Here is a 17,527-nt window from a genome sequence, read left to right as displayed (position 1 = left end):
AGTCCCAGTTTGAAAAGGTGCCCTTTCAGGTGGCAGTGTCCTGTAAGTAATCCTACCACCCATCTTAGTTGAGCACTATTTAATTTTAACAGGTCCCTTGTTCTTTTGGCAGAGGGTCCTGATATAAATCCTTTTGCCTGTTTGAGTCCACACTGTGACATGTCTTTTCCACTACTGATATCCGCTGTTCAAACAGAGATCTCAGCAAGGCCACTGACTAATATTTGTACAATCTTCCACCCTGAATATGGAGGCAGCAGATTATTCTGAAATGTTGGTACCAACTGCATGTCACATTAACACCATAGGAGGCCATAATCTTAACATAAACATGGCCTCAACTGCCTCTTGGATTTCATATTGTCATCTCCTGTGTTGGGACAGCAGGTAGTCAGGTAGATGCATATCAATGTTTCAGAGAAACATACCGCCTCCATCTTCAGGAAAAAGACATTCTGCTTACACTGTCATATCCCATTAGGCCACAATCTGAAACACTTACTGTTGTGAGAACCTCGGATCTGACCATGAGCATTGCTTCACAAGTCACAGAGATGTGACGTCCGGCCACTTCTCACCTTTCACAAAGATGTCATCCCTAACAGCATTCACGAGGTGCACAGCCCCATCATCTCCAATGTCAGTGTTGTGGTTAAGAGTCACTCTGCGCAGACCGGGCAGGGAATCCACATCTGGATCACAGCCACGCAGAGTCTGTTTCCAGGTCTCACTGTACCGCTGGATCTTTTGGTACTGCAAGCAGTAGGTCATATCAACTACTGTGGTCACATTTATTTTCTGTAATCTTAGTGAGAGCACTAGCCCCAGCTGAGATGCAATTCCAGGACCAGCTACACATCAGCAACGAACCTGTATGCGCACAACCAACTGGAAATTGAAACTGTCTGGTTTGATGTCAAACAGGTCTCTGTCTGTGGGGGAATAACTGCCTGCTCATACTGGCGATCTTGATGATGGGTGTGTTTAGGGGTACAACAGCATCTTTGTCGATCTACACCTACTCAGAAGCTAAAAACTTATACAAATTGGACTTACAAAAGATGCAGTGTAGCACTAATTGAGTTGTAAAAGAACATGAACTGAGGTTCGAACATTTCTCTGGACATAAAACTACAAAACAGCACTGACAAAATGAGGTACTATATGTACATTTATATTTTCATATATAGAAAAACAGCTCAGTGCCTATGTAGCATGTAAAGACACTGATTATTAAAGAGGTCAGTCAGTCACATTATACTGACTGTGAGCCCACTGCTCTTAGAACACACTACCTCACTGCCAGATAAAATATTTTTAAGAGTATGAAGAGTACTATCGTCTGGGATGTAACGCCATGTAGTCTGGTAGAAGTTTACAAACAATTTAATGGGACATGCTGCCCTTATCTTCAGGGTTGAAGAATAAGCCCTGCGGACTGCTTGCTGCTTATTGTTTTGCTTGACCTACTCCTGAGAACTCAAGAAGTAAGCAGCATGTTCTTAAAAACTGTAAAATTCTACCAGACTAGATGGCATCACATCCCAGATGATAGTAGTTTCAGAGTCACTGCCATGAGAACCTGAAAACTCAAAATAACATTAAAATCACAATCAACTGCTACATGTTTTGGCCTCATTTCGCCATCGTCAGGCAACTGTTACTTTTTGAAACCACAACACTGCACTACTTCTTAAATCAAAATATTTCAGTGCCATTGCATATTTGTCTCTCACTTTCGTGACATACACTTCACTAACTGGAACATACATACTAAGGGGCACATGGAAATAGCAATGTTCACTGGGCTAAATAAAATAACACAAAAACACGGACGCCACAAGAGGAAAATAGCACTGGAAAGGATAAAGAGTTATGTTCTCAAACAAATATATTTTAGTGTGAATGATGAAATATGCAATAGCACTGGAAGATATTTAAATTAAAGAGCGACTGTGAACAGAGATTCATTAAAGATGGAAGTGAATGTGTAGGGCAGTACATCAGTGTAGCAGGATGCAGAAATACAATATTCAAAATAGCGCTCTTTTCTCCCTATCTTACTTTCTATCAAAGATTTTTATTGAAGTACAAGAGAAACAGTTTTACTGGACATTATCCATCATCCTGTTTTTATTTACCCCCCAATGTTTAGGAGGCTGGATTTTGTTTCCATCTTCAGGTGGAATCTACTCAGTTGGGCGCAACTGAAGGAGCTAGTCCCTAGTCCCTGGCTTTAAGAATAGTTTTGCTGTCACTCAACAGAGGGAGCACAAACTGCTATGAAGAATGAGAGGAATGGAAGGAGCTAAAAACTTGGCTCGGTCTGGAAAGCGACTGATATACAGGGCACAGTGGCAACTGCAAACAAGGAGCCCACCTTCAACATTTCTGCCACCGCCATTGCACCTCGGGCTGTGATTCCACAGCCAGAAAGATCAACACACTTTATGTTGGTCAGTCCCTTAATGGCGCGGCAAATCAGCCGACAGCCCTCATCCCTAATTGGGCTGCGGTGCAATGAGACATTCTGAAGCGGACGACAACTCTTGATACCCTGCAAACAACACAAGTTTTACTGAAACCACAAAAAGGTGTGAATCGCAACATTCTCATAGCTGGGATCTCCTCTGGATCCAGGGAAGCTTCCAGCACACCACTGTCCAAAGAACCAGATGAACACAGACCACAGTTTCATGGGCCATGCTGACATTACCCTTCTATCTATTGCTTGGTTTCCCAAGTGTTCTCTTCCTTTCAAGTTTTCCAGCTAAATACTGTACGCATTTCTCATCTTGCCCACGCATGCATGCTACATGTACCATCCATCTCGCCCTCCTTCAGTTGATCATCCTAATAGCATCTGCTGAATGACACAATCACAGATCCCCACCAACACTAAAGTCGCAACATTCGCCTCAGACACCTTCACTGCATGTTCCTCCTTCGTGCGGAACAAAGTTTCACATTTCATATTAGTACTGACGTTCTAATGTTTACATCTGCACAAATTGATAAATAAACCAACATTAAGAAACTGAGTAAAACCATGAAGTACATCAATTCAAAGGAACTCACCTGTATGAAGTTACACAGGAGGTCTGATCCCAGGGGCAAGGCCTCAAGTTCCACAGAGGTGAGCGCCTCAGTGTGGTTCATACATGTTTGAATTGCCTTCATGAGTGGTAAGAGAACACGGCGTGTCTGCAGCGATGGCACTCGTTCCACTGTACCAGCTCTAGGTTCCACTGCTGCGGATTAAACACGCTTACATCGAACTGCATTCACTTTAATTGACTTCCAGTTGTATCGGCTAAGGAGCCAGCAGAACTGCAATATGCCCATTCCACCATACATCATAGGGCTTCAGCAGACAACACTAGGCTCAAAACAACCAAGTAAGATTTTGATAAGCCAATGCTATTGTGAAATGCTAGGACCAGAGTACAGTAGACCCTCATTAATCTGGTAATAATTAATCCAGACTGAAATATGAAATACTGAAAGGCTGAAATACTTTAAAAGGCACATGTTATTCAGGAAGACAGATGAGTCACTTGTCTGTTCAGATGAAACTTGACAGTTTCTTCAAACCTGCATTATCGTGTTCAAAAACAAGTACAACTTCTGAGTTTTCCATTGATGTGTAAATGTATTGTCTTTTTATTGTTTTAAATAAAGACTCCACAGTGATATTTCTTTATTTACTTTCATCAGCACTACTTATATCATTAGATTTTTTTGTCTTTTAGGGCTACATTTTGCTTCGCTAATCAAGATTATCACTTAAACTGGATGACCTCTCCCCACAGTTACTCATGATTAGCAAGGGCTTACTGTAATGCCAACATGAAAGGGGTGGAAATGATGTAATCATGAGCTTGAATGCCTGCTTGTACTTAGGAAACATAACTTCCTCACTCTGCAACCAGCCAACTGCCAGATAACACATGAAGTTCCAAACTTTAGCAGGGTATGTGATACCGTGCTGCCTCATCAGTGACACTGCAGACCTCAGGCGGTGAAACAATGACTAGAAGGGGAAAATTGAAGGAGCTCAGAGAGGCACCTGCCCCAGTTCCACTTCCTCAACCACAGACCTCACATGATGTCACCCCAGACTGAACCCAGACCTAACCAGTCAGAAGCCAGTATCTAACCACCTGAGCTATGGTATGACCTTTATAATTTGTATTCTTGATCTAACTTTTTGTGTGATTATACGAAGTTGGTCAAGATGAATAGCATGCAAGAGCAATGCAAGAAATGCACATACAGTTTTGGTAGGAGAAGCCAACTTGTGATATCCAAGTGCAGATACAATAAAAACTTATAATGGCAAATAAGTTTTTGAAGATGTGAACTGGATTGAACTAAGTTATCAGCAGCACAACTTTGTGACCACTATGATGAACCTTTGAGTTCTGAGTCAACAGCATTCAGAGAGAAGGAATTGGAACAGAAATGCAATTGTTTCTGGTGAAACGTGTGACTTGAGCAATGCATCTATATCAAGCCTTGGGCATTAACTCACTGGTAACAACCAAAAGAACTTCCTATCCCCACAACCTTCTCCCTGAAGACCCATCTTCATGATATCCTCCAAATTTCTGTTTGGTCTTACAAGTCACAACTTCATTAAGGGTCTCTCCACCCAAGCTACATGTCTCACCAATTTGCTAACACAGTCATAATAACGATTCCTTGTAAAAATGTGCTCATTCATTTCATTCGTCTGTGACTCACATACTTTCCTGATCTTCCAAATAATATTCTTCTCTCACACTAAGATATCATGATCATAACTGTACAAAACAACTGGCAAATTTACTGATTTACCTTGATCTTCAGCATGTGACTGAGTTTCTGAATTTAATAAGAACAAGAACATTCTCGATTTAGTCTTCTCTTGCTCAGAATAGTTCCTTTACTTCCAGAAATTGAAGTTATGAAACATTTTCGTTTCTTGGCATATTGATATGTTCAATTTTATCTGCATTAAATCTCAGACCAGCTTTTCTTGTTAACATGCAAAAGCATTTCTGCGGTACTTTTTAAACCAGCGGCTTCCTTTGCCTGATGTCAGAGAACCTGTAGGTTGACCACCATCACCACAAAAGCCTACCATTGCACCCTATACCCATGAATCCAGTCCACACTCTCAGACAAAACTCCTTATGCATTCAACTTGATACAATTCTCTGATCTATGCCATCCCACAAGCAATCCTTTCCTTTAAAATTATCAACCAGAATTCTGTGTCAACTTCATGCCTGCACTATACATGCTCTGTGACTGGCCCATTTAATCTCTTAATTTAATCATCTTAACATTTGATAAACAGTACAAATTCCATTTCTTTCATTCTGGTCTGTCACACTAACAATTACAAAGGCAAAATAACTCCGTTCACTGTGACTAAGTTTCTGCTACTTGAAAACTTAGTACCCTTACTTGTTTTGGTCCTTACAGACCATCTTCAGAGGGAACATCGATACTTATTTGGAAACTACTATCACAGTAGGTGTCCTGAGTGCTAAAATACATGCACACATAATGCCTAGAGTGCACAATATACACAAAATCCAACTTTTTCACATTCACAGCAGCTCTCCTGGTATATTAAAGTTTTTAAAACTTTGTTGTTTAAGTTAAAATTTATAAACCTAGTAGGTTCATCTCCTTTCTCCTGTCGTCTTTCTTGACTGGGGCTGAACTTGTGCCGCCACGAAGAAACACAGGACGATACCAAGAATCTCCTTCTCAAGATAGACAGGTGGCACAAGTTCAGCCCCAATCAAGAAAGACGACAGGAGAAAGGAGATGAACCTACTAGGTTTATAAATTTTAACTTAAACAACAAAGTTTTAAAAACTTTAATATACCAGGAGAGCTGCTGTGAATGAGAACAAGTTGGATTTTGTGTATATTGTGCACTCTAGGCATTATGTGTGCATGTATTTTAGCACTCAGAACACCCATTGTGATAGTAGTTTCAAAATAAGTATCAATGTTTCCTCTGAAGATGGTCCGTACGCACCAAAACATGTAAGGATACTACATTTTCAAGTAGTAAAAATTTAAACAATCACACTGGTCAGAGTTATTTTGTCTTACTACAAATTCCATAGCTCCTAGTGAGGCAGTTCTCTATTCTTCTGTTACTTCCCATCCCTGAATTTCAAATACATCAGCCCATTCGCAGGTACCCTCAATCTCTATTTTCTTCCCCCCCAAGGTGGAAGGCCAAGTTTAACATATATACTGAAAAAAAGAAACAATTTCTTTGTATACTTCAAAGCTTAGGCCATGGGAAGTTAGGAGGAGGCTTTGCAAAGAGAATGCATTTGCAAGGGTGAAATTATTCAAGTTGAGTACTGGAAGTACCAATCTTTGCAGCACCTTTGCTGCGAACGCCAATGAACTGCAGGCTCCTGTCCTGGCTAAGTGCATGAAGAATCGGTCCCCACTCCCTGTATGCGAGCCTGTCTCCACTTAGACACAGCACACTCTTCTTCCGATGCGCCATCACGGCAGGGAGCGGCATCACATTCTGCACCTTACACACCTCCTCATAGCACAGATGGAACTTGTTCGCATTCTTTTTACGTTCCTTTACGGATGGTAGCATCTTGCTAATCTCAGACGCAGAATAAGGCAATTAGTATATTAACACGATTCACTCATTCATGAGATACTGACAGTCACTCACTGTTTAGAATCCAAAGGTTCATTTACATGTTCAAATGATGGAGTCTTTTATTATTATACCCTACCCAGATGAATTCAATTCACACTAGTCTCTGGCCCCAAAATCAATTTCAATATTATCCTCTAGTAAACAATTGTATTCATGCTAAATCACGATCATGACCATCATGACAACTGACGATTATGAAACAAAAAATTAGCTTCGTAACATGCGACTGATGCTCATCGATCAGTAAACATGTAAATATAAATTGGATCGATTTTTGAACAGTTGATGAGACAACTTTTACGTTCATATGTCACTACATATATATGTGTATATTACGTTATGTAACGTTCTACTAACACGCACGAATAGTAAAAATTCAACGCACCATACTAACGATACTGACCATACTGACCATACTGACAATCGACAAAACCCAACTCAGTTGTTCCGCCGTGCTAGCCTTCGGCCGTCTTCGCCGGTCTCCGCCGTTATACACTTTTTTTTTATCCAGTTTGATAAATTCAAATCATGGCCGCTAGATGTCGCATGCCTGCACCCCTTGCACCTACTGCGCCTACTGCTGAGGTCTCTTGACTCATGATCCTCTTGATGCTCTTGATGTCTCTGATTGGGTCACACTTCTGCGATTCGATTAATTGCTGTAGGCGTATTATGATCGATTCCAAACATTTCCGAACTCTCTTGTTCATGTAGGATGGAAGTTCTGCATGGTTCCCCTTCGCCCAAACCCAGTTTCTTACGGCAGATCTCTTGATCTTCTTACAAACTCAGAATTTCTCTACCACAGTGGATTAAGTTACACCGGGTAAAGTCCTATTCGAGAAGCTTTTAATTGCAAGAAGAAGAAAAAACATCTTTTTCAAATCCAAGGTTCTTTATGGCGTTCAAAATAGCATCCAACTACCTCTAAGCTAGAGAAATCTACTTCACCCAGTGCATTTTTATAAGTCACATCTTCTACAATTGATGGATATCAGTGTCACCAACGTGGTTACATTTCAGTTCTTTTGAATAGCATCCGTCGTGAGTGTAAAGTCCCTTTCCTTAATTAATTTAGCATTGTGCCATGACGACGTGGGGAATGAAGATATAGCTCCACCATCCTTCACCGTCGCACAAAATGGAGGAGAGTGGTTAGCTTCACGCCACGGCCGTCATGGCTCTTTTTCTGGAAAACTGAAAAGTACTGTGGAACTTCGTTGTTCCCAGGGCGAAATTCAATGTCGGTCTGTATTATTCGTTCGAAATCAAATAATATCACTAAAGTTTTCCATGGAATAACGCGGTTTAATGTGAAGCGCCATTGTGGTCAAAGGTTAGAAGGCGGCGAGGGCCATACATGCATACAAACTAACACGACACCACGTGTCGCAACGTGAAAGTAATACGCTCCTAGCGAACAGATTTTGGTTAAATATATCTCCCGTACATGTTACTTGAAATCGCTGCACATACCTAAGAATAGATTTAACCAAAATCTGTTCGCTAGGAGCGTTTTACTTTCACTTCACGTTGCGACACGTGGTGTCGTGTTAGTAAGATCCATTGAATATCCCTCACCCATCTATTCTTAGGTATGTGCAGCGTGAGATACTTTGTAAGGATGAGAACAAGATAAAATTAGCAGCTCAAAAATAAGTTCGAAAAATCGTCAAGAAATCAGTGCCACAGTGTAGGTCTAACAAAATGTAAATAGCAGCAAACCAATAATATCAGATCCAAATGACACCCTTAGTGAAATACAAAAAGGAATAAATCTATCATATTCTTGTTATCCAGGTAAGAAAATCATGCTCCCGTGTACGTTGCAAATCATTGAACACTAAGATGCATGACACAAAATCTTCCAGTTATGAGCACTGACTGCGGAGAGCTGACATGGGACTACATGAAAACCTTTTGTTGCTAATTTTGAATGCGCCGAACGTAACAAGATGTATCGCCGTGCCTTAGGTTCTGATTCACGCAGATGTGTGGAGCCCCGCGAGGCATCAAGGTTGCGCTGCTTGACCTTCAAGGTCATGTCGAACGGCAAGCTGTATTTCACTGTTTTCCCATGTTACAAAAGATGGTACAACATGCCTACTACGACAATGTAATGTGTTCTGGGAGCATTGATACGCTTTTGTGGTGACACTGATGAACATTTAATTATTCGTGTGGTATTGACGGCAGTCTCAGGCTTAAATGTCTACCCGGAGATCGGCTATCCTGAGATTACTCGTGATTTTTCTCAGCTCCTCCAGGCAAATGCTAGGATAGTACCCTAAAATAAAACGGTCTCCCACTTCATTAATCGCCATCATCCAATCGTTAAACGTTATATCGCTTAACTTGCTGCTATCGTCATTAAATAAACGGTAAATAAAAAAAATATTGATCAGCAACTATTTGTGGACCCGCCTGCAGTCGCGGGCCGACTGACATGACCTTGCATTCCCACGCGGCCAGTAATGCCCATACAGGAAGGCACGCGGCTGCCAAAGCACAGGTTGTGTCGAGACTTGTAAATGCGTCTGGGGAAAGGTGCACGTCCAATTACACCCCTGATTTCAACCGTCGCTTTTAAACTCCACGATTACTGCAGAGTGCAAAGTACCGTATTTACGCATGTATAGGCCGCACATTTTTTGCCAAAAATTCAAGAGGAAAACTAGGGTATGGCTCATATTCGAAATCACACTTCATTTAAAAAAAATTATATTCATAATTAGTAATACAGGGTGTAATACTCCTGAAATAATATTCCAAGAAAATTATTTTTTCTATAATTTCTGTCTGAAAATTGTGCTGCGGCCTATACACGCACGCGGCCTGTACATGCGTAAATACGGTAATCTGATAACTTAGCTTGATTAACTTCACCTGCAGAAGCACGGACTTTAACTTCAATGGAGGAAGGGGCGCCTGTTCCCATTTCCTTGTCTTATCGGCTCAAGGCCACGCCGATAACCCCATTTGCTTAGGGGATCGCGCATCGACTGGCGCTGAAAGTTTCATATCTCAGTGAGGCCGTGGGTCTATTTGCTAATGTTACACAAATAAACCAATGTTGTATGGTCATTTTCTAAACCACTGTTCTTATATGTTCAAAAGGTCGCTGGTGTTATCGCAAGAGCTCGCTAAGTCCATTTCGCAACTTGTTTCGCCTCCAACCAAAAGCATAGCATGTAAGATTTGAGGCNCAGTCTGCTTTACGGTTTCTCACTGTGTTGTCGCTTGCAGATTTCTTATACTTTTTCTTCTACCCTGAAGATGGGGGCGATACGTTCCTCCGAAACGTCGGTTAACACCACATATACACGGTGCCAAATCCCAGAAGACTGCTTTCTTCAAAAGCATAGCATGTATTCCTTCCGCCAGTGCGTGCTACATGAACAACGTCACGCCCAAGCCACTAGAATCCTCAGGATTTTCGTAATCTCCTTCAGGCAAATGTCATGACAACTTTGAAATGAGCTCCGGGCCCTTCCTTCCATATCATCGCAATATTCGACGTTACATGAGCATTATGTCTGATAGATCGTTGCTAAATTACTTGAAAATTGTGACTCAGTGAACTGAATGGGTTCGATTCCCCACAAAGGGCAAGTACTTGTTTTGTTCACGACAGCATTTGGACCGGCCCTGGGGCTGAAACGATCGGAGGGTGAAGCTGACTAGTCAACTCTTTGCAGTACCAAGATCTCGTATACGCAGGCGCTTCAGCTGTGTTGTGCTTGAGCAAAGGGCACCTCAACCTCTTGTTCTGCAGGAAATACTCTCCGCTCCAATTCTACATTTGCACAGATACAGGAAACGGCAATGGGCGGAAGCGGTTAATCGCAGCCGTCCTGGCCATAGGGAACATCACGAAAGCTTCCCTGTTTGATATGATGTTATTACCCTTTGAGCTGTATTTCCGGGAATCTGGAGCGATTTCCATAAGACTCTTGAGCAAATGCGACCAAGCCCATCAGAATTTAGGGGAATGTAAAGTTTACAGCGTGACTTAAAGGAACAGGAAAATCGAATCTTTCTCTTCGCCTGTGTGTTTGATCTCCGAAGCTACTGGCGGGTTGATCACATTTCTCGAGGGTTGCGCACGTTACAGCGTCACTCTGGTTCGTATGGGATCTCATGAAAATATACACTGCCTAACGAAATGAGATTATAATAACAATGACCACGCCGTACAGTGACGATTGCTGGAAGAACAATGACCCTATTACATGCGATGCACACCTTTCCCTTTTGTTACGGTGGGTGCACTGACTCCACGGAGTAGCTCACTTAAGTAGTCCCGTCCATTACGGCGTTCACAACAGCCACCCCGAGGGTCTGTCTGACGTGCAAATTTCTTTATAAGACGAATTGTTAATCCCCAGCCCAACTCTCCAGTTGGAGGACATCCCCTTATCGGCTGGGCAGAGTAGAATCAGTTTTGTCATTTGAATATTGCGCGTAATCATTCAACTTTTAGGCCGATGGCAGACCAAGGAAGCTGGCAACCGCAATTTCCGAGAAATGTCACCGATTTCAAGCAGGCAAGTGGTTTCCAGCTTAGCAGGCGCAAACTAAGGAAACTTATGCTGGAGCAGTTGCTCACATTAACTTACGTGGGTATGTTCGTCTGACGTAATGAATGACTGTATTTTTTAATTTCGTGCAATTACCTTCTGCAATATTGATCCTGTCATAATATGGTGGTAGTTGAGATTGGTTGAGAAGGCGTGAGAAGAGAGGACGACGACCATAGCGAAAATACTGGGATGTTAATTAATTTGTTTTAATTAAGGTCAATTTATTTTCCATCAGGAAATATCGTGTTCACACGCGATACGAAATTTTGGTACAAAGTGCAACAATTTTAGCAATATAGAAATACCTGATGATGGCCGTATACAAGCCGAACCATGAATTGTGGAAGAAGGGTCACTATATAATAAGTTGTTTTTAAGACAGGTGCATATATAAAGTAAATGATATAATAATGTAGCAGGATGTTTAAATACATTAGGGAAAGAAAACATTGGGTGCATCCTTTCTTCTGTGACAATTTATACTGACGCGATTATATTGTTTCGAAAGAACTTAATCTGGATCCAGACTCCGTCTCATGAGATAATTCTTTACCAAGCCAAATATATTTTGTTCTGCCTAGCATAGTCTGAGTGGCGTTTCCCGTATATACCAGGCTCTTATTCTATTAGCTGCACAAAAACAAAATTAGCAGCTTCGTCAAACTTTCGTGCCACCTTTGGAAGCAAATGAAACACTGAAGCGCGTTATAGAACAGCTGACACTAGGAAACCACGCGGCAACGCAATTATGAGAAGAATGGCATTTTTTCTGTACCCCATAAAAATACTGGTATACTACTGCGATTAGGACACGGCCGCTCCCTTTCAGATCATCAATTATAATTGATGATCTGAAAGGGATAATTATCTACCATTCGATGGCATATAATCTAGACACTGGCAGCTTCGTGAAATTCATTCATTCATTCATTTATCCATCAGTAATCTGTCAGACGACAGGTCCACAGTCTCTTCCAAGACAGTTCCTCCACTTAATGCAATCTCAAGCTTTCTCCTTCAAATAAAAATATCCTCTTCTGTCCCCAAGATCATCCAGCATCTTCTTACGTCTTCTTCCTCGTCTTCTGGTCACTTCTATCCGCCCCTCCGGTTTGTTTTGTCTCTAGAGAAAACATCTCGCATACATGGTATCTCTGTTTTTGGAAAGAGACTATCCAGGAAAAGTGATAATGTGGTAGTTTTTCCATTTGCTTTCCACATCGCAGTACAACAGCCGTTCAAACCACTCTGGTCACGCCTGTTGCTATACGAACTTGAACCATCTCGAGCATCATTTGCTCTGTGCTTCAAGTCGCTACTGATAACGCTGCTTCCGGCATCAGTTTTTGGTTTTTGGTCTCTCTCTTCGTCTGATGCCTACCCTTTGACCTGTCCAGCAAGGGAGGCTCTGCCAGTAGCTACGCTACCGCTAGTATAGCTCTCAGGGTCCTTGGCATACTCAAACCCCCTCACCACGATAAGGTGGAGACACCGGGAGGGGGTTCGTGAAATAACCCACTCCCGAAGGAACAGTTCCATGTCAATTCTTAAGAACATTTTCGTTCAATGGCTACGCCCTGCCTGGCAGGTTCTAACATACATACAGCCTGTACGGATAAAATACGGGGCATCTGTAACGTTGAGACGGGCTGTATCCACTGTCATTCAAAGAATAACTTCCGTGCCTTTTACGTTCACCCCGCCGTGTTAAATAGCTGCGGCGGGATTGTGCGAGAATTGCGAAGTCTGAATGTCGACCTGAAGACCAGCTGCCCTGACCGAGGTGCCTCAAATGGGCCGCGCGATATCTCCAAGCCATGACAATGGACCCGCCGTCACTAAATAACACAGACTGCAGTCTCATTCGAAAGCGAACAGTGACGAGTGGCAGCCGGCAGCACAAGAGCCCAGCACAGATGACAAAGGTACGCAGACGGTTCCATTCGCTTTGCTACCTGACGGAGGTATCCAGAAATCACATGTCTGATAAGGAAGGTACACACCATACTACGTATTTATATTAGGGCATGCCTCAAGCACAAAGCGAGCGTATTACTGGGAGGGCCGTTCCGTCCGTCCTGCCGTTTCACATCGTTAACTACCCAAATGATTTCGACGAAACTTGGTACTCTGCGTCTACAATAGAAAGTTGTTCGAAGAATTCTGATATTGGAGGAACGTACTGGATCAAAGAGAAAGCCAAGCAACCCGCAACCTGCGAAACACCCTGCAGTACACTCGGAGACATCTCAGAATTTCATAATTTGTAACGCTCGGCTATTATTGCCGCGGCGATTAAAGAAGAAAGAATGAGTGGGATTGGCAGCACAAGTAGCACGCCTTGGTAAAAAAATTAATTGGGTAAAAATACTGCTAGGGAAACTTACTTGGGAGACGCCATTTACGACACCGGGTCGTATAATGCAATATACATGAAAATACTGAGGATCCGGTCTAAAGGAGCACATCAACCGTGAGGTGACAAAAACTGATGTCACCCCGGGGGTCGTCACACCTCAGAACGTACAGAAAGAGAACCATTTTTCCCCCTACGCATGTGACCAATGGTGCGGTCGCCGGGAAACTACTCGCGCGTTTCGTTCCTTCGTCCATTCGAGATGAACAGATTACGAAGAAATACAAATACAATTTTGTTCAATTGGACTGGGACATCGATAAATACTGATTAACATATCTAAAACATTTCAAACAGAAGTGTGGCCATTTTGTGCAATGAACATCTTTAACAATATGACTACTGTCCTCGATACGACGGTCCAGTGATCGAGACTAGCTCTATCTACCAGGCCAAACTAAGTAGTAACTATCCTTTGCATCCCGGCCGCGTCATAGCTAAAGCGATTGGTCGCTGGCTTCCCACCGTGGCGGCCAGGGTTCGATCCCGCGTCTGGTCAAGCGGGATTTGTGGTGGACAAAGTGGCTCTGGGGCAGATTTTCTCCGAGTACTTCGGTTTCCCCTGTCAATCTTAATTCCACCAACTGATCCACAATCACTCTCACCTATCATCTGGGGCTGGTATAATAGGCCAGAAGTGGCCGTAGTACAAGGAACTTAGTTCCACCCCATTAGCGTTAAAAAAAATCCTTTACATCTGATGACGAAAACGTAGTGCTGTGCTAGAAAGAACTCCGTAAGATGGACAATGTCCAAAACAGTAGGCATGTTCACTGTGACACATGACAGCGTCAGTAAGGCAACAGCAGAGGTTCAAGTCCCCTTCGATACCATCTGGAGCTTCTCTGCATATTAACGTGGTCTGTCACAGGATAGAAGGTGACGCTGGTTCACGCAGCAGACAGTCGCGATGGTGCGGACCGTACGGACGGTGGTGCTGGTGGTGATGCTCCTGGTGCTGGCGGTGCACGCAGCACCCTGGCTCAACTGGTTCACGCAGGGCACCAACAGGCACAGGCTGGGAGGCCCTGGGCGCTCTGGCAGGGATCGGTTCCGGTCCATCTGCCGAACCATCAACCCGGACAACTACGCGTTTCCCGGAAGAGCTCCCTATCCTTCCGCACCGCTCTGCCCCTACTAGCGTCCGGAGTTTTCAGGTAAGTCCTAAGCGGTTGTTACTGCATGCTCAGTAAATATAGCAACGGCCCACATGGCCGGACATCGATTCCCGGCAGAGGCAACAGATTTTCGTGTTCTCCACAGCGTCCAGATTGGCTCTGGGGCCCACTCAGACTATCCAATGGTTACCCAGGCCCTTCCTCGGGGTAAATCGGCCGGGGCGTGAAGCTGACCCTTCACTTCAAAGTAATGTCAAGGTCAAGAATGGTGGAGCTAAAATTCCTCTCCCCCATGTCTTCATTGTATGGTACTTAAATAATTAAACACAGGGATAACTTTACCTTTATAATCTGAGTTGTCACCATTTGCACCATAAGTTCTGAGATATATCCAAAATTGCCTCATTAGTGCCTGAGTGCCTTCGGGACTAAGAAGATCTAAATGCCCATGTTCATGATGAAAAAATAAACATATACATAGCAAATCACAAGAAGGGATTTATTTTCCAGCTGGCTCATATACAGATGTTGTGTATTGTTAGGATTCAGCACTGTTGCTGGCACGTACCAAGTGGATGCTGAGCTAGTATGTTGTGGTGCAATTTGCAGAGGCCTCAGAACAGTAGGTTCCCTGGTCGAGATTCAAACTGGGTGCTCTCCAAACACAAGTCAGAAGGTCTCTTAACCTGAGATCAAAATGTTGCATGGGTCTGTCCAATGAGTACTACCCATATGCCTTTCAAACCTGGTTGGTCTTCTTCATTTGACTATCATAATAACCAGAGAAGGGTACAAATTATGAAGACCCTCTTTATGCAAATTTTTCCACCCTCAACCACAGAGGCGCATACTCGTATTCTTGTCAGCTGTTCTAAAACATCCTTACTGTCTAAATGGGCTATCAAAATTGTTCTTTCATTTCCAGACAAAGAATCTATCAGAGCATCAGAAGTGTGGTGAATGTGGAATTCAAAAGTGTTGGACCTTGAACAAAGTGACAGATGCAAGCAGAGGTGTCCCAGACAGGGAAACAGGGCTCCTCGAGCTACAGCAGAACTCAACTCACCTGATGCTCTCAGTGTTCTGGATGGTATATTTGCACCAACAACAGTTTGTGAGATGTATAGTGAAACTCATCCATGCTGACCACTTTGTATTTCCATTCAAATGCTGTATAAAATTCATTTCTTGGATATAAACATAACTTCAAAGCCTTTATATAACTCTGTGAGGTTTGAGGTTCTTGAAATGATGACTGTGAAAAATATTATCTTTTGGGATGTGATTGTGTGTACCGCCTCCACCTTCAAGGTTGATTCAAAAGATGGAGGACTCAGATTCTTCTCAAATGTCATTAAATTTCTACCAAACTACACAGCATCACATTCCAAGGACAGAAATCTGGATTATGTAATTCCTTTGAGCTGGGCCAGCTCAGTCGGTATCTTCACACCATGGGCTAGAAGACCACGATTCGGTTCCCAGCAGAGGCATGTGCTTATAAGTCCAGACTGACTCTGGGGTGCACAGAGCTCCCTGTCCAATGGAATATGAGGATTATTTCCTCCGGGGAGAAACAGCTGATCATTCATCTCCACATAGTACTAAGGTTAAGATCAGCCACGCCATAGCTCAAGCGGTTAGTCGCTGGCTTCCCACTGCTTAATTAAGCGCAGTGGTTCTTTATACATCTCTAGTCTCTTTATCATTACCTAAATCACTTCCTCCTGCAGCCACCTCCCCAACACTTTCATGGCAGTCAGACTTGCCTTTTCCAAAAAGTTGAGTCATTTTTTTTCAATGAGTGCAAAGAATATGTGCAGAAGCAACGTTACATGACAGTCAAACACCGGCACATAAACGAACACCAGTGAAGAAAGCAGTCTTCTGGGATTTGGCACCGTGTATATGTGGTGTTAACCGACGTTTCGGAGGAACGTATTGCCCCCATCTTCAGGGTTGAAGAAGTATAGGTAAATCTGCAAGCGACAACACCGTGAGACACGGTCACGGTGTTGTCGCTTGCAGATTTACCTATACTTCTTCAACCCTGAAGATGGGGGCAATACGTTCCTCCGAAACGTCGGTTAACACCACATATACACGGTGCCAAATCCCAGAAGACTGCTTTCTTCATAGTCACCGCAGTGAAAGCCTCAAATCTTACATAATGAACACCAGTGAGGTGATAACAACATATCAATGTAAGCCACACAATCTCCAACAAGAGGAAACTTCAAAGCATTATTATCAGTGTCATGACGAGCCCAAATGCAGTTCAAGACCAGTCACCAGACACGGATACATGCAACAGTTTCTAGCAGCACTGTTTGGTCTCATTTGGATGTAATGAAAACTAAACTCTCACCAGTTCATGACTCAGTTCAACGCTTAACAGACAGATTTTCCTTATTTGTAACAAATCCCTATATGTGAGAATGGTTTTCCTCAGTCCCTCCTTTAAACAGGTTAAAATTGCATAATCTCACTGCACAGCATTGTTAAATAGGTCATCATGCAACCAACGCCACAGTTCAACACACACACCAGTAGTACAATCTGCACAAATTTTTTTTATGAAAACAGTGTTAATTCATAAATGAAATAATATGGCCATCAATAGCTAACTGCATGGTAAAAATTCAATATAAGCCGTACTTGTGTGCAGTTTAACTGTGTCCTCCGGACCATCAACAGTTGGTGTTTAGAC

At 42.8% G+C, this 17,527-nt stretch overlaps 2 protein-coding genes across 8 annotated transcripts in view; one reads left to right on the top strand and one right to left on the bottom strand.

Moving 5' to 3' along the window:
- The window catches only part of LOC111864207 (centrosomal protein of 78 kDa), a 17,805-nt gene extending 10,646 nt beyond the window's left edge, over positions 1 to 7,159 (bottom strand). Inside the window, exons 1-4 of one of the 6 annotated variants that reach the window (XM_033751346.1) lie at positions 7,113 to 7,159; positions 3,079 to 3,251; positions 2,381 to 2,557; positions 579 to 753 (exon numbers count right to left, since the gene is read on the bottom strand). In XM_033751346.1, coding sequence (XP_033607237.1) covers positions 579 to 753; positions 2,381 to 2,557; positions 3,079 to 3,180 — 454 coding nt within the window. In that variant the 5' untranslated portion in view covers positions 3,181 to 3,251; positions 7,113 to 7,159. The other 5 variants (XM_023851284.2, XM_023851285.2, XM_023851286.1 and 2 more) reach the window with 5 other exon arrangements.
- A 5,740-nt stretch (positions 7,160 to 12,899) lies between these two features.
- On the top strand, positions 12,900 to 16,066 carry LOC111864206. 2 transcript variants are annotated; one of them, XM_033751347.1, is made up of 3 exons: positions 12,900 to 13,208; positions 14,576 to 14,856; positions 15,743 to 16,066. In XM_033751347.1, the coding sequence occupies exons 1-3, from the start codon at positions 13,101 to 13,103 to the stop codon at positions 15,804 to 15,806; spliced, it is 453 nt and encodes a 150-aa protein (XP_033607238.1). In that variant the 5' UTR covers positions 12,900 to 13,100; the 3' UTR covers positions 15,807 to 16,066. The 2 variants fall into 2 exon arrangements, 1 of the variants encoding a protein (XP_033607238.1); XR_002842752.2 differs by having other exon boundaries at positions 12,902 to 13,208; positions 14,571 to 14,856.
- Positions 16,067 to 17,527: the final 1,461 nt, after the last annotated feature.

The sequence above is a fragment of the Cryptotermes secundus genome, unplaced genomic scaffold (assembly GCF_002891405.2).
Source record: "Cryptotermes secundus unplaced genomic scaffold, Csec_1.0 scaffold2939, whole genome shotgun sequence".
NCBI lineage: Eukaryota > Metazoa > Arthropoda > Insecta > Blattodea > Kalotermitidae > Cryptotermes > Cryptotermes secundus.
The sequence above is the reverse complement of the archived record's forward strand: the minus strand, read 5'-3'. Positions and strand labels throughout refer to the sequence as shown.

What these genes read in the sequence shown, in the direction of transcription:
- LOC111864206 (XM_033751347.1), top strand. Translation starts at nt 13,101, where the DNA reads ATGACAATGGACCCGCCGTCACTAAATAACACAGACTGCAGTCTCATT. An exon ending in GCCCAGCACAGATGACAAAG is followed by an intron (nt 13,209 to 14,575) that starts GTACGCAGACGG and finishes GTCACAGGATAG; the next exon opens with AAGGTGACGCTGGTTCACGC. An exon ending in CTAGCGTCCGGAGTTTTCAG is followed by an intron (nt 14,857 to 15,742) that starts GTAAGTCCTAAG and finishes TTTCATTTCCAG; the next exon opens with ACAAAGAATCTATCAGAGCA.